Below are 21,581 nucleotides of genomic sequence, written 5' to 3' on the forward strand. Positions count from 1 at the left end.
TTGTAGTTGTACTGGTGGATATCAGGTTTAATCATTTAAGACAATGGTTCTACATATAACATGCACCGAAAAATAACTAACAAGGTGATAATTGATCAGATATTACTTTTACAAATATTCTATTGAGAAATGCAATTAATTACTAAAATGTGAATAAATGAGAAGACAATTCCAGAATAAACGAAAATACAGCTGAATGTGAATCACAAAAATTATCCACATGCATAATATGTGGTAATAATTAGCAATTATTAATCTACACTGAGATGCCAATATAATGCTTTAATGAATCAACACGATAGATTCCTACGTGGGAATAAAATCTGAGGCACCCATTTGCTCTGCTTTCAGCGAGCGTCTCAATGACGTCATTGTGAAATCCAGTGGTTGGACGACATTACCCATAATGCCATTTCAGGAATGCAGCATATAGCGAGCTTCCGGTGAAAATTAGACAGTCCAAAGATGGCGGACCTCCTGGGCTCGATCTTGAGCTCGATGGAAAAGCCTCCTACAGTCCACAACCAAGAAAGCCGACGGAAAGCTAGAGGTAGAAAGTTTTAATCCTACAAATACACTTCCTTATAGTGCAGAAATTGAACCTGGGCGTGCTTGTAGGTTTCCAAGTGAAACTTGAGAAATATCCGAGTGCCCTCTGCGACACTAACGCTGTAATAAAAAGAGCCAATCAGCGCCTGAGAAATGATAGATGCAAGGACGTCATGTTTCTGCACGTTTGCCCGTTGAAACGCCTCTCGACGTCATAGCTGCTTTGTTTATTTCTTTTTATACATGCGATTTATTAAATTGCTTCATGAATAGGCCGTGCTTTGTGTTGATGCACACACGCTTTTATGTAAAGTGACTTTCGAAATGAGGAAAAGCAGGAGGAAGCTACAGCCAGATGCCTGGCATGCAATAATAGCTGAGCTTTACTGCAGCAACAGCATTGCCATAAACATGAAAACGCTTAATATTTATTTCACTGACAGTTCACATGCATGTGGTACAAAGACATTATTTTTCTAATTTTACGATGTATTCTGATTCCTCTCTTGCTGTAACTGAGCAGAACAAGCTGCCAGACTGAAGAAGATGGAGGAGAATGAGAGGAGAAAGAAAGCAGAGTTTAGGAAAAAGGTATAACTTATGACTTTATTTGTCCCACATAAACATGATCTTGTGACGGTGAGCTTTTGTTTCTGAAAATCAGTGTGGTTTTCCATTAGATGGAGAAGGAGGTGTCAGAGTTCATTCAGAACAGCACACTGCAGAAGAAGAAATATAACCCAATGGGCAAGATCGAGAGAAGCATATTGTGAGTTCAACACAGTGTTATATTAGTATCAAGATATTTCAGACAGTCTGGGTTTAGGTTAAATTTGATGTTCTCCAGAATAGCATTATCAGCTGTGGTTTACAAAAGTGCAATGCAAATAATGTTAGAATATGTTTATTTTAAATGCATACTGCTATTCTAGTTTAATACTAAAAGATAACTATAAGTAAGCCACTGCTCTCCTTCAACTACTGGTTTTACCAGTGGCATGAGTTTTGTGCAGGACTACCTGTTTCCCTGCGTACTGTACAGTTTGTGCTGAATGCCTCCATCTGTCTTAGGCATGATGTGGCTGAGGTGGCTGGACTGGCATCATTTTCTTTTGGTGAAGATGAAGAGAGCAGATATGTCATGCTGTTTAAAAAGGTAAGTATGCATTGCACAATTTCCTCTCACAAGGATCTTTGTAAATGTGTTTCTTTGTGTTTAGTATTCTGTATAATGAATTTATACATATTTATTTATATAGCGCTTTATATAATACAGATTGTTCCAAAGCAGCTTGACAGTAAGAAATAGACAATAACTGTTCATTTTGCAAAATGCAACAATTATGAAATGACTTAAAATTCAGAAAAATTACAGTAGTGTCATTATTCAGCTAAATGTTAATTCAATGTAGTTTTCAAGGCTACTTAAAGGGATAGTTCGCCCAAATATGAAAATTTTGTCATGAATTACTCACCCTCATGTCGTTCCGAACCCATAAGACCTTCGTTCATTTAGGAACAAGATATTTAAGATATTTTTATGACTTTCTGACTCTGTATAGACAGCAACTCAACTACCACATTCAAGGCCCAGAAAGGTAGTAAGGACATTGATAAAATAGTCCATGTGACCTCAGTGGTTCAACCTTAATTTTATGAAGCTACGAGAATACTTTTTGTGTGCAAAGAAACCAAAATAACGACTTTATTCAACAATTTCTTCTCTTCCGCATCAGTCTTTGACGCCAGTTCATCAGAGCACCATGACGCATGTGTGTGGTGCTGCTGATGCCGGCATTCTGACGTAGAACCCGGATGCACTGCGCCTTGTTTACAAGCAGAGGAATGCACACGCATGCGATGTGGTATTGCACGCACAGAATTCTCGCTTCATATCATTTCGGGTGAACCACTGATGTCACATGGACTATTTTAACAATGTCCTTACTACCTTTCTGGGCCTTGAACGTGTATGTTGCATTGCTGTCTATGCAGGGTCGGAAAGCTTTTGGATTTCATCAAAAATGTCTTAATTTGTGTTCTGTGAAAGGTGTTACGGGTTTGGAACGATGTGAGGGTGAGTAATTAATGACAGAATTTTCATTTTAAGTGAACTATCCCTTTAAAAGGAACATAAATGAAAATTAGAAATGTTGCCTTGGTAACTAAGTGAAATAAGATTAAGCAAAAATATGTACAAAAATATATTTACTAAAACTGAAATAAAAAAACTAAAGCTTACTAGGAACATAAAATTACTCAAATTGAATACTGAAAATACAAAAGCTGACTCAAATACTTTAATAGTATATAAATTATACTAAAATAACAGTTTACCACATTGATTTTAGGTACAACACGAAGCATAAATCAGCAGCGACAGCAGTGATATTTTAATAAACGATGGTGTTAATTATGCAGAATGAATCTATTATGCAACTACTTCAATTTCATCTTTAAAGCAGCTCTACTATGGACAATAGTGTAGTTGTTCAGCTCAATTCAGATGAACTTTTGCCTTTTTTTTTTTTTTATATTGTCAGTGCAGTCAAATAGATAATATGACTAAAGCTGATGATACACAGGGCAAGTTGAGAGCAGTGTTGCTTGGGCACTTTCTTACTGAAAATGGGTAAGAAATTTCAATCTGGATACTTTAGATTGGTCGTGGGCCCTGTGCCTCACCTGGTTGCCCGTTGACGACAACATTAACCAAAGTTGCTTGGCAGCATTGCTCAAAAAGTTGCCCCGTGTATCATCAGCCTAAGTATCAGTGGTCTTTTAAACGCCAACTGAGCAAGCCAAAAGGCGACAGTGGCAAGGAGCCAAGAAATGGAGGGAAAAAATACAACAGGAGAAGCCCAACCTCAGTCCGAGGACCAGTTCTCCTCTGGCCTGTGGTGTTCTCTGCATTAATATTTAGTGTGTTTTTATGTAGGAGTTTGCGCCATCAGATGAAGAACTGGAGGCTTATCGGAAGGGTGAGGAGTGGGACCCGCAGAAAGCTGAGGAGAGACGTCGGCTAAAGGTAAGATCCTGAATACTGTGCAAGAACATGTTTAAAACCTCAAAGTTGTAAGATTAAGAGAGAAGTCGTTTCATAATCTTGGAGAGCTTTGCTTTGAGTTAATTTTTCTGTTCGTTCATGTCTGCCTAATTGGATCTCTTTTATTTTACTACTCAGAACACCATATTTAAGTTGGGTAATTGTTTTACTGCACTCTTCAGGAACGGGCTGCATTGGAGATGGAAGAGGCCAGTCACACTCAGAAGAGGCCTGCGTCACCCAATTCAAACTACAGAGACAAATACAGCCATCTGATTGGAACATCTGCTGCTAAAGATGCCGCCCACACGCTTGAAGCCAACCAGACATATGGCTGTGGTGAGTATAATTATAATCGTCCAGATTGTATCCCCTAAAAAATTATTAAATGAACAAAGGCATATATATTTAGTAGCATAAAGGACTATAACATCAAACAGGAAAAACACCAAAGTAAAAAAGCATTACGTCATAGAACTTGAGTCATAAAGTTATGATTCAAGTTGCCCAATGCACAACATTACATGTTGAAACACTGCAAGGCTATAAGTACGTCTCATTTAAGAAAAGTAATGGTAGTACAATTGGCTGTTATTCCTCGTGAGGTGTAAATACTGTCATTTCTTTCTATGCGGCCAACAAATGCGACCTCCAGAGGATGCAGCTTTTGCCTTGATTTTTAGAATCATGTTTGTTGTCTTGTTACAGTCCCTGTGGCCAATAAGAGAGACACTCGCTCCATTGAGGAAGCCATGAACGAGATCAGAGCCAAAAAAAGACTGAAGAAAGGCGAGGAGGAAGCCACTGGCAGCGGCAGCAGTGTGTGAGAGCAGTGTGTGTGTATATGATCAGTTGCTATGCAGAACAGAACAGTGATTGAACAGTATAACAATGTTTTACATGAACAGCAGGGTTTGATAAAGATGAATTGTCATGCACAAAAAGGTAGTCCAAAACTGCCGCAGGATAACCGCACTGTTCAAAAATGCTTTCACCTCTATATTACTGTCCCAAATAATGTGTTTTTAGACCTCATTATTAGAATAAACAGAAACATGGTGTTTAATATTGAAAATCCTTTGTATTTTGGCATGGTTCTATAATGGCTCTTTTTAAAGTAAAGTCACAGTTGGTCTTAGAATAGTTTTTATTTGCATTAATTGCTTAAAACAGTCATATTTATTGCCTTGACATAACTGTAGTAGGTATGTTTGACTCCATGACCGTTTTAATGTTCATTTTAAGTTTATGTCCTTAAACTAGTAGTTGTTTCTCGTTACAGTTTATTTGCTTTGTTTTAAATAAATTTGGTTGTGGACAATTTTAAGTGCTCCTTGTGTCTTTTATGTACAGGTGTTGTATGCAGTTTATAAGCATATTCTAATAAGCATATGCTGTATATCATCTAATCCATTGCTCACACATTTTGTCAATTTACGCTGTCTTATTCTGAGCCGTGAATCATTATGTCCTTGTGTATATGGACTAGATCAAATAAAATAAAATTGTGTCGTTTATTTTTTACACTTGACATTGACATTTTTATCAACTTGTTATATTTACTTTAATTTTTAAACCTTATCCTCTCTCTCTCTCTCTCTATATATATATATATATATACAGGTGCTGGTCATAAAATTATAATATCATGAAAAAGTTGATTTATTTCAGTAATACCATTCAAAAAGTGAAACTTGTATATTAGATTCATGCATTACACACAGACTGATATATTTCAAATGTTTATTTCCTTTAATTTTGATGATTATAACTGACAACTAATGAAAGTCCCAAATTCAGTATCTCAGAAAATTAGAATATTGTGAAAATGTTCAATATTGAAGACCCCTGGTGCCACACTCTAATCAGCTAATTAACTCAAAACACCTGCAAAAGCCTTTAAATGGTCTCTCAGTCTAGTTCTGTAGGCTACACAATCATGGGGAAGACTGCTGACTTGACAGTTGTCCAAAAGACGACCATTGACACCTTGCACAATGAGGGCAAGACACAAAAGGTCATTGCTAAAGAGGCTGGCTGTTCACAGAGCTCTGTGTCCAAGCACATTAATAGAGAGGCGAAGGGAAGGACAAGATGTGGTAGAAAAAAGTGTACAAGCAATAGGGATAACCGCACCCTGGAGAGGATTGTGAAACAAAACCCATTCAAAAATGTGGGGGAGATTCACAAAGAGTGGACTGCAGCTGGAGTCAGTGCTTCAAGAACCACCACGCACAGACGTATGCAAGACATGGGTTTCAGCTGTCGCATTCCTTGTGTCAAGCCACTCTTGAACAAGAGACAGCGTCAGAAGCGTCTTGACTGGACTGCTGCTGAGTGGTCCAAAGTTATGTTCTCTGATGAAAGTAAATTTTGCATTTCCTTTGGAAATCAAGGTCCCAGAGTCTGGAGGAAGAGAGGAGAGGCACATAAACCCATAAAGTTTCCACAGTCATTGATGGTTTGGGGTGCCATGTCATCTGCTGGTGTTGGTCCATTGTGTTTTCTGAGGTCCAAGGTCAACGCAGCCGTCTACCAGGACGTTTTAGAGCACTTCATGCTTCCTGCTGCTGACCAACTTTATGGAGATGCAGATTTCATTTTCCAACAAGACTTGGCACCTGCACACACTGCCAAAGCTACCAGTACCTGGTTTAAGGACCATGGTATCCCTGTTCTTGATTGGCCAGCAAACTTGCCTGACCTTAACCCCATAGAAATCCTATGGGGTATTGTGAAGAGGAAGATGCAATACGCCAGACCCAACAATTCAGAAGAGCTGAAGGCCACTATCAGAGCAACATGGGCTCTCATAACACCTGAGCAGTGCCACAGACTGATCGACCCCATGCCACGCCGCATTGCTGCAGTAATCCAGGCCAAAGGAGCCCCAACTAAATATTGAGTGCTGTACATGCTCATACTTTTCATGTTCATACTTTTCAGTTGGCCAACATTTCTAAAAATCTTTTTTTTTGCATTGGTCTTAATTGATATTCTAATTTTCTGAGATACTGAATTTGGGACTTTCATTAGTTGTCAGTTATAATCATCAAAATTAAAGGAAGTAAACATTTGAAAAATATCAGTCTGTGTGTAATGAATGAATCTAATATACAACTTTCACTTTTTGAATGGTATTACTGAAATAAATGAACTTTTTCATGATATTCTAATTTTATGACCAGCACCTGTATATATAAAACATTTATTTTCAGTTTATTTTAGCTCATTTCGCCTTGGCATTGCCATCAGCCCCTGCAGTTCCTTCATGAGTCTCTAGATAGATCCAGGAACCTTTGGGAGAATCGAACATCTCTCGCGATAATTGCAGTTCTCGCACTTCCCGCTGGCCTTGCAGAATTGTAAACAAACGTGTGATCGTAGTTCCATCAAGGGGTGAATCAGGCCAGTTCCTCTAGAAACCGACACAGATCAATGAGCTTTAAGCTTCGAGTAAGCATTTTTGGGAGAAGAACGCCGTGTTACAACGATTTTAGCTGAATCAAAGCGAAGACGCGACTGAGAGACATTAGCTGGAAGACGAGTGATAAGCCAGCTAACGTTAGCTGGCAGTCGCTTGTACTGTGAGTAAAGAATTACAGACATCTTAACTGCATTTTAACTGAGTCCTAGCCATTGTTTAATTTGAATTGTTTGTACACTTGGGATATAATTTGGGTTTTCGGAAATAGTATCTTCCATGAGACAACAGGGATCGGCAAGTACGTTAGCAGCCTCCAAGTCGGGGATGATCAATTTCTGGTGAATGATTGTATTTCGTTCATTATCAAAGTCACCAGTGATGAGTTTTGGGGTTTTGTTTAGGCCTGATTTTGTTTTATGTGTGTTTGTCTGTGTCGCGGTAGAAGTGGGCTTAAAAAGCTGCAATTGTTTGTTGAAGTCTGTGTATTGTCCATACATAGCAATAAAGTCTGCTAGTAAATATTACCTGAGGAGAATGGCTACAAAAGTACAATTATATAAAAGACTATTCCCTAGAATTATTTAGGGCTTAGCGTTAAAATACGCATTTCATCAGTAATGTCATACCCAATGCGCATCCTTTGACCTTCATTTTGTAAACAAAAATGTTAGTTCCATGTTTGTGGAGAGATCTAGAATAATGAATAACAAAATAACAAAACAATGCGTTACAACACACACACATCCCTATGAGAACCTGAAAGCGGCAGTCAACACTTAATAGAAAATGACCATTTTCTTCGCACATGTGGAATTTTTAAGTTCTAAGTATTTAATGATTTAGCATGATTAGATCTCAAACTTACATGCAAATGAACAACTACTGTTAATTGGCTAAGAGCTGTTAGTTATTGGCTGGTGACTATAATCTCCAAATGACCGAATGCTAGACTAACCCATCCTGTTGAATTGTATCTCTTGACAACATCGACAGATTGAATGTTTACAGTGGCAGAATCATAGCTGGGAAATATGCTTTCTTTCTTGTAGTATTCTGTAGAAACTTGGCTAAACTGCACACACGTACTTGTATATGTTGTTTATGGGGACTCTCCATAGGCGTAATGGTTTTTATACTGTACACACTGTATTTTCACAGTCCTGCAGAGTTTCACTCCAGCTCAATTCAGGTACACTTGAACCAGCTAATCAAGGGTGTAAGGGTTACTAAAGGTGCTCTGAACGCTGCTCTGAAGGGCTGTCACAGGGGCTCTACAGGAGCGATGTTGGCCACCCCTACCCTAAACCTACCCATCACACAAAACTACTGGCAATTTTACTGGCAAAACAGGCAGGATCGTCATAAACCATGTTTATGTTGTAATACCCATGTTATTATAGACGTGCATCCTTATAACCCTTTATTCAAGAACATGCAAATCAGTTGTTAAGCATAGTGCTTTGCAGTTTAATCATGAAATGCACTTTCAGGCTTTTTATATTCTGTTTCTGGAGGAATTAGTTTATTTTGCTAAATTTGTATTTATTTTTTTACCTAAAAAGGTCCATATATATTTGGAAAAAATGATAATTTTCCATCCTCATTATCACTCTATGTGGAAAAGGTTCAATTTGACGGGGTAATACCTTGAAAAGGTAATGGAAATGGAAGTGGAAATAAGCGTGCATTGCTGTGATTGGCTAATTTTATTTATTTCACCGTTTCCACGGCCTCTTTTACAGCATGTTGTATAGAGCTGTGCATGTTTGAGCTGTTAGTAAAACTGGCCCTTAGTGTCTTATTAGTGTTAAACAACAGTTTGACATTTATTACAAACACACTTCAAGATTAAAAAAATATGTACTTACCTTTATTACCTCCGAGAACAAAATGCTTGGCACTCTTTCTGTAAAAAAGTGTGAAAACACGGCAGTATGTTTAGAATAATTCACAAAACGGTTGTGAAACGTGAAGAACAAACTAAATATCTTTCAGTCGCTCAGGTGCGTTAGTAAAGATAAACTCCAGCCATGCATTTCTAATGCTCAGATCTTTAGGGAATCTATGTAGGTTTCCTGGAGGTGCAGGTTCTTTAATCCACTAACAGACAGAACGACATCTAAAATTTGTGACGATTCTACCATATTTCAAACAATAATGAATATTTTAAACTTGAGAGCTGGTTTTGAGTTCTGAAACTTGCCGTATGTTTTTTTTATTGCAGAGTAGCCTCTTCTATGTGTAAACATTTTGATTCTTCTTTTCATAACCCTTTTATAAGTAGGCCAAGACTACTAGCCTATAAAGTGACAATTACAGTTGCTGTTTAGAAAGTCTCAGCATTTGATCTGGCCATGATAATAAGGAACCGAAACTTTCCAAACACGTTGGATGACTCTGAGACACACCTGGTGCATGTGTTATCTATTGTTTTGCTTTTCTTTAAATAAAATAAAATTAATTGAATTGAAATGAATGCTCTTGTTGTTGTTTCACCAATTTGTTACAGGGAGTGTCTATGAAATAAACCCAGTAAAAGTAGATCTTTCAGCTGGTTCTGCTTCATAGAGGTTAACACAATTTAGACTAGTCAGACTTCTCAAGTAGTTTTACTTCCTTATAGGTTGTTGATGACTCATGTAAACAGCAGTTTCCTAGTTTAGTACCATTCAAAATCATTTGGTCAGGGTTAATTATTTATTGGAAAGATGAGTCCTTAGAATGACTTGATTTGATGCATTCATATGAAAAGTGGTTCATTTTAAAGTAATAGTTACCTAAAAATGAAAATTCTTTCATCATTTACTCACCCTGGCGTTGTTGTGAACACAGAAGATGATATTTTTCAGAATGTGGATAACCAAACAGTTGACGTTAGCCATTGACTTACATAGTATGAAAAAATAATACTATGGTCAATCATCGACTGTTTGGTTACCCCAATTCTTCAAAATATTTTATAAATATAAAATACTGTTTTAAAATGTTTTAAGATAAATGAATGTCTCAAGGGTTTGGAACAACATGAGATTGACTAATTAATGACAGAATTTTTAATTTTGGGTGAACTATCCCTTTAAACTCCGCCCCTCCACAAAAAGACAAAAAAAAAAAAAACTGCAAGACGAGTGCCCCGCCCACATTTCACAAGCCAATCAACAACCAACAGATAGAACCAACTCCCACCCTATATATATATATAGTTGAAGTCAAAACTTTAGAAACCTTTCAGAATCTGCAAAATGATAATTATTTTACCACAATAAGAGGGATCATACAAAATGCTTTTTATTTTGGTAAAATAATTATCATTTTGCAGATTCTGAAAGGTGTATGTAAAGTTTTGACTTCAACTGTATATACAGTGTATATATATATATATATATATATATATATATATATATATATATATATATATAATTTTTATTTATTTTTTCCCCCAATAATCTGCTACACACGGATGTATGTCGCAATATGAAAGAAAAGATATATGTGGCTACTTCTGTTTCATTGGATCTTTGAAAGCTCATTAGTTGGTCATTGCATGTTTATGATATCATTCATAATTACAGATTTTTATTTTGGTGTTAGCACATGACAGATCAGCCATTGCTCAACAGTCTGCAGGCCATGTACAAAACCGGTGATAATCATGACTTCATCCTGGGGGGAGAAATGATTAATCATGAGTTGTGCTTTCTTAGAATCGATTTTGTAATACAACAGTTATTTTACAGTTATAAATCTTAAAGTGATTCATGTATTGAAGAGATTGAACTGCCTCTTGTATACTTCTGTCTAAATTCTTTTTGAATTGTTGCACTGAAAATGTTTGTCATGTTGAAGATTGTAAAATCATGCGTCTGTATGCAGGTCTTGATTGCCCAGCCTAATTCAGGATGGTGTATGTGGGGGCGCAGCTGGGCGTATCTGTGCTAGTCTTATTCTGCACTATTGCGCCGTCTCCTGGTCAGGCATATATATATGCTGTAAGTGTTTGCTTTCAGGCTTTCATTGGTTTTACAGACGTTTTTATGGTACAGTACATTTGTTGAGTATTTGATTGCACCAAATCTACACACTTTACCTTTCAACAGTCAATATCAATTTTATAATGTGAAGCAATTGATTGCTTTATAATGGCTTTATAATGCAGCTGCTAATGGCCTATTTTCTATTCCATGCAGCATTACAGTAACATGACCTCCATGCTGTTTGAGGATCTGCCTGCTTTTTTTGGCCCTCCTCTGCCAAAAGATGGACTCATGGTAATCAATCTCTACTGCTGGACTTGTAGTTTTGGCCAGTGAATAAAGTAACTGCATATGAGTGACTAACTTCTCTTTTTTTGTTCTCTCTCTCTCCCAGGGTGTGCTGGTTGAAGCTCGTCCTCAAAATGCCTGCACACCTATAGATCCTCCTCCGGTTTCTCCCACACCTTCCGATCCCAACAGCACTACAAAATACATTGTCCTTATTCGACGCTATGACTGTAACTTTGATATCAAGGTTAATGTTCTTGCACAGCTGTGCTATTCCAAAAGATTCCAAAATATGGGCTATAAAAGTTGTAGTGTAGTAATATGGTCAACTGACAAGAATATATATACAACTAAAAGCATGTGACAATAGACAATGTCCTCTTGTGAAAAAGAAGTACACTTTGGCATGCTTATAAAAATATTTATGACTACATACTTATTATAGAAATAATGTACTTTAAAAGAATATACTTAAGTGTGAAGTAAATGTAATGGTTTTGTCCACTTGGTCCATGCTTTCTGACCCACTTAAGTAGGACTTAAGTGCATTTTTTTTGTAGTTTCATAAGTACTTCTATTGTCTTTGAAATATGGTTACTGCCTAATGTACTGACAAGCATTTAAGGTAAACTAAAGTACTTTAATCTCAGTTGAAACTTGTGTCATGCATTTCAATATATTTGTAATTATGCATTTGTAATAATAAAGTCACAAACACAATGTAGTTCATTTAAAACATTAACTTTAAATGTAATGTCAAGTTTAGTGTATTAGAAAGATTTAGTATGTTAGTCAACACATCAAAATAAGTGTACTTTGAAGCGTGATTAAAGATTATTAAAACATAATGATTAAAAAGCAAAACTTTTCATTTGACATTGTTACAAAGAGCAATTTTTAAGAGTAATTGTGTAAAGAAACAGTCATGCAAATACATTTAAATTTATAAAATAAAATAAATGTAAAAAAAATCTTAAGATTTCAAGTACACTATGCACATTCAATACAATGAAGCACAGTTCTTTTTCATAAGGGTATGTTATCCGGTGTCAAGGCTATCATAATGTTAGTGACTTTGTATGGTCACAGGTATGTTTAATGTACAATGAATAACACAATATGTGAGCAATATTGTTTTTTTTTGTTTTGTCTCATAGGTGCTCCATGCACAGCAGGCCGGTTTCAGTGCAGCCATAGTTCACAACATGTACTCTAATTCACTTCTTAGTATGGGATACAGCAATGGTGAGATTGACACACACACAAACACATTCTTTTGAGAAATTATGGGAAATAACACCTGTGCACCTTCATAGGTTTGTTGTAAATAAGTAATCAGAATACTACTGTCTAACTGTAAAAACTGAAAACTTTTATCATATTTGCAGTCTAGTCTGATGTCCATTTTGTTTTTGTTTAGACACCATTGCGGAGGAGATCGCGATTCCCTCGGTGTTCACAAGCTACTATGCTTCTCAGATACTGCGCAGCTTTATCATACCAGAGAAAGGGTGAGAATAATATAGTCTACATTCTTACACAAAAAGGGAACGAAGATAGATATATGAGCAGAACCAGTCATTTGTATACTCCTACGTTCTCAGAAAATAGGTAGAAAAGCTGTCACTGAGGCAGTACCTTTTCAAAAGGTACAGATTTGTACCTTATTTAAAAAAGTGAAAGTGACGTGACATACGGCCAAGTGTGGTGACCCATACTCAGAATTCGTGCTCTGCATTTAACCAATCCAAAGTGCACACACACAGCAGTGAACACACACACACCGTGAACACACACCTGGAGCAGTGGGCAGCAATTTGTTGCGGCGCCTAGGGAGCAGTTAGGGGTTCGGTGCCTTGCTCAAGGGCACCTCAGTCTTGCTATTGAGAGTGGAGAGAGCACTGGTTATTCACTCCCCCCACCTACAATCCCTGTCGGCCCGAGACTCGAACCTGCAACCTTTGAATTACGAGTCCGACTCTAACCATTAGGCCACGATTTCTAAAATAGAAATTTAAAATAGAATGGTTTCTCTACATAATCCATTGACAATTTGAAGAAAAGTTTTGTTTGTCTAACAGGTCCGAACATCCACATATACTGTTTCAAGAAGGACAAACGCGAGTAGGGCTGCACGATATATTGTATGCGATTGTCATGCGCATCTAATCAGTAAAGCTGGTTCCGTGATTAAATCTCCAGTTTCAAATGGAGCGGCATTTAATACACAGAGCCGTAGTTCACTGACAAGCTAAGCAATATCACGTTCCATAGCACAGGCGATTCATCTGTGATTCTGAGTGCGAATTGCGTAGCTTGTCGGTTTTTCATTTTATAATGAATCCAATAGCAAGAAGTCAAAACTAGGGAGTGGAAATGGCAACTGAGCGAATGAGTGATCCTCTGCTGCCATCTACCGGATATAATGGTAAATTTATGTAATTGTCACCTTAAAAGTCTTTGTTTTCCTCCAGGATTTTGGCACATTTTTTCATGTCGTCTCCATGAATGAAAAGTGAAACTTTAAAGTTAATTTTACAGCACAATTGTAGAGTTAAAAATAATAAAGGCTTAATAATAATAAAAAAAAATGTTTTAGTCATTTGTAACAAAAAAAAAATCATGCTTAAGCACTTGGGCTGGGCGATATGGCCTAAGAAAAAAATCCCTGATTTTTAATTTTTTCCCTACTTAAAATCAATCTGCAGATGACAAATAAATTGTTCAAAACAAGTTTTAACTTTATTTTGTTTTGATTTTCCCTTCTGAGATTTGATCTGGATTTCCCCCTTAGGGTTAAAGTGCAATCAGAAACAGGAAGCCAAAAAGACAAGATGGCAGGCCCTGCCATTGTAAACAGTGAAAATGTAACATACCGTAACATAACATAAAACATTAAATTATGTGACCCTTTTTGATAAGTTTTCTTTAAACACAAGTTTAACATCTTGCTATTCAGTAGATAGGAGGTAGTTATGATAAAGTGCAAACAAAACATTCAACAGCATTAAATATCAGTGACTGTAGGTTGTTTTTTGGCGAGGCGATGACGAATGATCTGCAGATCCTGAGCACCACTGACAAGCATCTAATCTTGTAAAATGTGTGGTAAGTACTGCCGCTCCATAGTATAAACAGAATGCGTGCGTTCGCAAATTTCGAAAGTGAAAGTGAAACTAAAAAGCGATCGATTAAAAAGCAAGCGATTGTCATGATGCCAGCTTAACATCGTGATTTCTATCAGCCATCGGCGATGGACGGTAGCATCGTCTATCGGCCAAACCTATATGGCAAACATGCGGGGGGAGGGCTGAGCCCATTCGGAACTACGGGAGCCCAGAGGGGAGCGTCGGCGGATGTTAAAGAGAAAGCCGATTGTCATTCAAACAAGTCGACGTAAACTACACATTCGAGTTAATCGATAAAATCGATTTATCGCCCAGCCATATTAAGCACAATTTAAATTTGTGTACAACTCTAATTTCAATCAGAGAGCATTGTGTTGAAACTTGAATTACTTTAATTACAGCTTACCATCTTTCAGGGCAGTTTGTTATAAAGGTTGTTTTATGTTTGCTTTAGGGCTTACGTGATTCTAAAGCCTGAGTTCTCCTTCCCTCTGACCTACTATCTTATCCCCTTCACTGGAGTTGTTGGCATGATCATCATTGTCATGGTCATCATACTGGTCAGTGCTGCTTTATAAATATCATTCTGGATTTACACAAGACCTTGCATGAAAGTACAGGGGTCTAGAACATTATTAATTTTTTTCACAAATATTGTTATGATAGTATGATATATTCTTAAACTATGCTGCATATTTTTTTAAATATTTACTTTTATGTAAAAAGCACCTAGAGCTATCATAAAATATGTCCTAATAATACAATTATTACTACTATTAATTATTTACATTTTTCTAGCTATATTTAATAGGTCACAGTACATGCAGGATGAGCACCAAAACAAATCTCTAGGTGCTCTCATGAGAACCAGACTGAAAAACGAATGTCCATCCTTGGTAATAATGTTCTGTTTTTAATTGGTCCAGATTGTGCGGTGCGTGCAGCACAGGAAGAGACTTCGGAAAAACAGACTCTCCAAAGAACAGCTGAAGAAAATCCCCACTCACAAGTTTGTTAAAGGTGAGCAAGAGCCTGTATTAAAGGTTTATTCAGTATTAAATTACATAAACTCTATGGACCGCATCTGTGGTGTGCCTTTATTTACCACAGGAAATAGTCTTGACTACACCAACAAAAACAAACACATTTACTGAAATGCAACATGTACTGACAATCAAGTCCAAAATATAGTCAAGTTACAAGGCAAAGATATGTCTGAGAAATTTCACAACATAGTTAAAGAAATTCATCACAACTGCTTGTTGTAAATCATTGATTTAGTGATATTTTTTCATGAAATCATCATGTTTTGGTGGTCTAAAGATAATAACAGCACTGAAATCTTATGCGCAGGAGCATATATGTTATTATTGTTAACTAAAAGCATAAGAAAATATTAAAAAAACGTATTTAATTTCAGCTAGTTTCAAAAGCAACATTTTACATTTTGATTTTGTTATAAAGTAATTATAACTAAAACTGAAATAAAATTAATAACTATGTACATTTAAAAACAATAAAAAAATAAATCACAAAAAGATAAGGCAAAATTACTAAAGCTTTAACTACAGTTAACATGAAAGAAAAAAATACAATTAAATCTAATTCAAAATATTAACATAATCTATAACAGTATCTCAATTATGCTAAAATAACACGGGCACAAACCACATGGTCAAACAAAGAAAATTCACTGATCGCAGGTGTCGGGAGTCCAGAGTGGGTTCTGATTGTGAGCAAGATTGTTCTACTGGATCATCTAGCACTTTAATAATTGCATATTCTTCTCAGGTGATAATTATGATGTGTGTGCGATCTGCCTTGATGAATATGAAGAAGGAGATAAGCTGAGAGTGCTGCCCTGTTCCCATGGTAAGTTAGCTGCTCACGTCTGTGTTTGTTTGCAAAGTGTGAACTTTTACACTTCTGTCTAATAATTTAAACATCTAACATTTGGCTGCTAAAGGTAAAGTGCACATATATTACAAGAAATTACAGGTTTTAGTTTGACTTGCTGTTTAGTGTGATTTTGAAAAAGCAAACTGAAACATTTCGAGCTGATTTGACTTAATCAGAGACACATTGGAGGTTTCTCATACATAAAACCAGGCATTTTTAATGGGAATTTAAAATTTACATTGTCACCCATGAGCTCACCTACATTCAAAGAAATGCAAACAACAGTGAATGACTGCAGGAAAAATAGCTGATTTCACTTATAAAATTATATCATTAATGAGTGCAAAAATCATTGTTCTTACTCATTTGTCATTTTCTTCAGTGCAAATGTTGTCAAACAGAAAGCACTCATATAAATTATACAAATTATTTGACTATTTCTAATAAACATTTAATGCCATATTCATGTCATATTTCCTTTGTACTGAATGTAAAATTAGCATCGTCTTTTTTTGAGAAAATATGATTCTCAGTGTGCACAGAAGAATCTTTTTTGATTACAGAATAAAAAGAAGCTGCATTTTTACATTTTTATCAAGTAAATATTTTTTAAATTAATCATTTTTAAGTGAAAAATTCTACTTATTTTAGTAAATGTTATGTAAAAATAAATATAAATTTAATTGCAAGAAACCGCTATGCATGTGTTGTTTACTATTTTTATAGATATTATAAATATCAGGCCATCCTGCTCTCTAAATTAATTGCTTCAAAGAATTATCAATCAAAATTGTCTATGAAACTTGACAAAATTGTCTCTTAATCTCTGTGTGTGAAAATATTCCTGCACATTAGGTCACCAAAACAACAACAAAATCTCAATGGCTTTTAATGTTTATGTAAGACGTGGCATTTTGTTGTGAGCTTGCATTTTAAACCACAAAGGATTATTTTATTAAATATTACGTAAAATAAATAGAAAATCCATTGCATAAATTGTTGTGCATGTATTGTCTACTATCTTCAATTTAAATAGTGTTTTATCATGCAGTACTTGTGAAAAGTTTGAAAACATTATGATTTTCCAATGTTTTTAACGAAGTCTTTTCTACTCACCAAGGCTGCATTTATTTGGCCAAAAATACAGTAAAAACAGCAAATATTTGGAATATTATTACAATTTAAAATGACTATTTTTTATTTGAATATAATTTAAAATTTAATTTATTTCCGTGATGAAAAAGCTAAATTTTCAGCATCATTATTCCAGCCTTCAGTGTCACATGATCCTTTAGAAGTCATTCTAATAAAAACAGTTATTTTAATTTGTAATACTATTTCACAGTATTAGTGTTTTACTGTGTGTTTGAGCACATAAATGCAGCCTCGGATAGTGTAAGAGATTTAATTAAAAATATAAAAAAAATCATAATGTTTCCAGACTTGTGACAAGTACTGTTTGCATTGTTATAATAGCATTTTAAAGGAAAAAATAGATATTTTTTTGTCCCTGTTCAGAATACCTTAACATAGTTATTTTATGTTCCGTTATTCAGCTTACCACTGCAAGTGTGTGGACCCCTGGCTCACCCAAACTAAGAAAACCTGCCCAGTGTGCAAGCAACGCGTGACCCGTCCCAACCCAGAATACTCAGAGTCTTCAGATTCCGACGGAGAGTCAGGGCCGCACGAGGCTGATGAGGAGGAGGAAGGAGCGACCAGCGAGGCTGATTCCGAGCGCACACCTCTCCTTCGGCCCTCCAACCCCGCATCCCCCGCCTCCTCCAGCCCGCCTCCCACTTACGCTTCCACAGTAACGTCAGAGGCAGCCATCGCTACAGTAACAACCTCTGCACAGTGCTTGCCACAAGCACCGCAGCTTGACGTGCCCCTGCTGGGATACGATGAGTACTACTCACCCATAGAGGACTCGGATGAAGGTACTGATGAGGAGGAGGGTCACCCCTCAGATAGCGATACCACAGAGCTTATCGGACGGGGCGCTGTGCGAGTCTGAGGGGTCAATTAAAAACCGCTTTGGTTGTTATAGGGTGTGTTTTCTCTGTTGTAAATCGCGGAGCTCATATTTACACCCCTTATTTTGGCGCACTCCAGTCTCGCTGAGATATGCATCCACCTAGCTAGTGCGATCAACACTACACAGCATATGTGCAACAGTTCAGTTTCTGACACAAATACATTGTAATCACACAGATGTATGTGGTTCACAAAATCTTTTCAACCCTAAAATTTGATCCGTGTACCAATAGAAGTTAAAAGTAACTTTTTAAAGTGAATGAAACAGTTTCTTAACAAAATAGTCCATCCATAAATAAATTAGAACAGATTATTTACTCGCCCTCATGTCATTGCAAACCAATATGAATTTCTTTCATCCATGAAACACAAAAGATGCAGTAGCCCATATGCAGTTAGTTGTGCTTGATTAGGGAGACTTGCAAAATGCTGTTCTACAAGACAACAACAACAAAAAAATCCAGTGTCAAAGCTGTATATGTGGAAGTACAAATGAGATTTTAAAGTTACGTTGTCGATAGAAAGTGAATGATGATTGTTCACACACAAAAAAAAATCTGTCATCAATTACTCACTCTTGTTATTCCAAACCCTTAAGACTTCCATTACTTTTGAACACAAATGAAGAACTTCAAAATATTCTTTCATCTGTTGAAAGTCCATGCAACCAACAATTTAATGACAACATAAATAAAACCATACAAAAAAGACATCATAAAAGCAAAATAAGTCAGAATATAAAATTTGACATGATAGTGAGTAAATGATAACAATTTAAATTTTTAGTTGAACTATCCATTTAAATTCTGCTGTGTTCCTTGCACAAAGCTGCCATATGACTTCACGAGATGTAGAATATAGCACATTAATCATATGGATTAATTTAATGGTGATTGATTGTCGTTTTGGGAGCTTGGTCTTATTCTACTAAATTTCTCCATGTGTGTTTCACTAAGAAAAAACAACCTCAAAGCAATGGTGAGTAAATAGCAACAGAATTCTCAACATTTTGGGTGGATTATTTTTTTGTTGTCACCATTTATGTGCAATATGGACCGGTTGCCAGTTTGTAAATTAGTCATTTTAGTTTATTTATACATACAGAGGCCACACAAAAATTATTGCAGACTTCTGAATTAGAAACTAATTTCTTTGAAAACTAACTTTGTTTTATGTTATTTTTAGTGCATAAATCAGCCTGTTTTAAGCGATCAAACATTACCATACCTACAGGATTTACATTCAGTGGATTTGAATTTGTTAGGGTTATTACAACAACAACAAAAATCCTATATAATCTGTCATTTTGTTTTCATAGGAACCAGTTCCTTGTTCCTCTCGTTCTACATCATATAATGGCATTATTCTCTCTCATATTGATATACAAAGTTTGCAGTTAAAAGTTTTATTATCGGTTTGATGCTAGCTGTAAAGCTGGATGGACAAACAGTCTTAATCTTTGTTTAATATAAGATATTTGCAATATAAATGCTAGCTGCTGTTTGAAATTCAAATAGACTTTGATCATAGCTGACAGTGTACTGACTTTATAGCAATGTTCATAACCTTTTACTGTCCTGTTCGCATCTCCGATGAATAAGAAACTGTGTTGTCTGTACTAAATAAACCTGTGCCTCTTTCAGATTTTCATTTGTAAATGTACCACCCGTTTCTTCCTTTAAATCTCTAATCAGTCAAATGAGTGTCTGTTTTTCTTTCCCAAGTTGAATGTTTATTGTGGTTTCAGTTCAAGGTTCAAACCCCGTCTTTGATATAACTGACATGGAAATCACAAATTGAAAGTCGATAAGACAAAACATTCAGTTCTGTTTGTCTCAAATTTAAAATATAAAACAAATAACACTGTAATGATGTGCCCTGGGACCAAAACTTTTATTTTATTATAGTCCATTTAAAAACTAATTCAGAAATCTCCACTTTAGCAGCACTTACACACCAGACCTTTCTGATTTATTTCTGCCTATATTCTAAAGGTTTTACCGAGAAATATTTTCATTTATCATTCACCTGTTTTATATAACACTATTCCTAAAACATGATAAATTCTTTTCTTTTTTTCTGGTTGTTAGTTTTTTTCTCTGATTTATGGAATGATAAAAAGAGTTGTAAATAAACTGTAGAACAACTATTTGAGATATTTAATTGTATATTATTCCCTGTGGTTAAAGGGAATGGGTTCTTTACTGGGCAATGAAATACGCATACTATCACATAATTTAACCCATGGTGTAGAGTGGCTTTGTAGGTTTGCGGAAGTGAGCGTAAATATTTATTAAATTATTTATTAATTATCTATACAGCTTAATTTTAAGTTGAACAGACTGTGGTAAATAACTGGATTTTCACAATTTATACAATGATTTTCTTTGAATAAATATAAACTACTTGAACTCATTTAAAAACAACAAATTTCAAATTACATGTAACATTATTAACATTAAGAGAAGAAGCACTAACATGGAGCTGAGAATCTAAAGGGTCTGGAGTGATTCTGGATGAAGGAATGGTCTCTGATCTTTTGTCAGGTGTTCTCTAACCGCATCTGGCATTTTAGGAGAAAATTTAGATCTGTTAAACTGGCAAATGGAAGTTTCGAAAAGTATTGAATAAAAGGGTGCCGTTAATTGTGGCCAGTGTGTATTAGAGAAAAAAAAAAAAATTCATAATGATATTTCCCCCCCATTTTAAATTCTTATCCAATGAAAGGTTAGATTTTTGAGAATTTTTTAATAAAAGATCAAAAGGATTAACAATGTAGATTAATTTTCACAGCATTCTTTGATCATATTTACATGCAGTGCCTTGCGGAAGTTCATACCCCTTCATTTTTTCACGTTTTGTTATGTTGCTGCCTTATGTTAACTGTTTTAAATTATTATTATTTTTCTACATCAGTCTACACTCCATACACCATATTGACAAAGCAAAAAAAGAATTGTCACAACTTTGTAAATTAATGAAAAAAAAAAAAACTGAAATAAGTACATTGCATAAGTATTCATACTCTTAAATAAATATTTCGCTGAAGCACCTTTACAGCCTCAAGTCTTTTTTGTTTGATGCAACAAGCTTTGCTCATCAGCATTTGGCAATTATCTGCTATTCTTCTCCTCACCTCTTCACCTCTCAAGCTCTGTCAGGTTGGATGGGGGCAGACGTACATTTTCAGGTTTCTCCAGAAATATTTGATTGGGTTCAAGCTCAGGCTCTGG

The 21,581-nt window shown here is 35.8% G+C and overlaps 2 protein-coding genes across 2 annotated transcripts; both read left to right on the forward strand.

The window, feature by feature from the left end:
- Window positions 1–429: 429 nt before the first annotated feature.
- Window positions 430–5,125, forward strand: LOC306869616 (sperm-associated antigen 7 homolog). The gene is made up of 7 exons (XM_079416422.1): window positions 430–550; window positions 1,073–1,140; window positions 1,230–1,318; window positions 1,621–1,705; window positions 3,488–3,577; window positions 3,778–3,934; window positions 4,304–5,125. Exons 1-7 carry the CDS (start codon window positions 466–468, stop codon window positions 4,420–4,422), a joined length of 693 nt encoding a protein of 230 aa, XP_079272548.1. The 5' UTR covers window positions 430–465; the 3' UTR covers window positions 4,423–5,125.
- A 1,811-nt stretch (window positions 5,126–6,936) lies between these two features.
- On the forward strand, window positions 6,937–20,498 carry LOC306869607 (E3 ubiquitin-protein ligase RNF167-like). Its single transcript, XM_079416407.1, has 10 exons — window positions 6,937–7,182; window positions 10,896–11,011; window positions 11,210–11,290; window positions 11,391–11,531; window positions 12,442–12,529; window positions 12,705–12,795; window positions 14,867–14,972; window positions 15,339–15,432; window positions 16,204–16,284; window positions 17,868–20,498. Exons 2-10 carry the CDS (start codon window positions 10,922–10,924, stop codon window positions 18,326–18,328), a joined length of 1,233 nt encoding a protein of 410 aa, XP_079272533.1. The 5' UTR covers window positions 6,937–7,182; window positions 10,896–10,921; the 3' UTR covers window positions 18,329–20,498.
- Window positions 20,499–21,581: the final 1,083 nt, after the last annotated feature.

This window comes from Barbus barbus (assembly GCF_936440315.1).
Source record: "Barbus barbus genome assembly, chromosome: 5".
Taxonomy (NCBI): domain Eukaryota; kingdom Metazoa; phylum Chordata; class Actinopteri; order Cypriniformes; family Cyprinidae; genus Barbus; species Barbus barbus.

Coding starts and splice junctions, on each gene's coding strand:
- LOC306869616 (XM_079416422.1), top strand. CDS start 466: ATGGCGGACCTCCTGGGCTCGATCTTGAGCTCGATGGAAAAGCCTCCT. Junction 1,706..3,487: donor ATGTCATGCTGTTTAAAAAG/GTAAGTATGCAT, acceptor GTTTTTATGTAG/GAGTTTGCGCCATCAGATGA. Junction 3,935..4,303: donor CAACCAGACATATGGCTGTG/GTGAGTATAATT, acceptor GTCTTGTTACAG/TCCCTGTGGCCAATAAGAGA.
- LOC306869607 (XM_079416407.1), top strand. CDS start 10,922: ATGGTGTATGTGGGGGCGCAGCTGGGCGTATCTGTGCTAGTCTTATTC. Junction 14,973..15,338: donor TTGTCATGGTCATCATACTG/GTCAGTGCTGCT, acceptor TAATTGGTCCAG/ATTGTGCGGTGCGTGCAGCA. Junction 15,433..16,203: donor CACTCACAAGTTTGTTAAAG/GTGAGCAAGAGC, acceptor TATTCTTCTCAG/GTGATAATTATGATGTGTGT.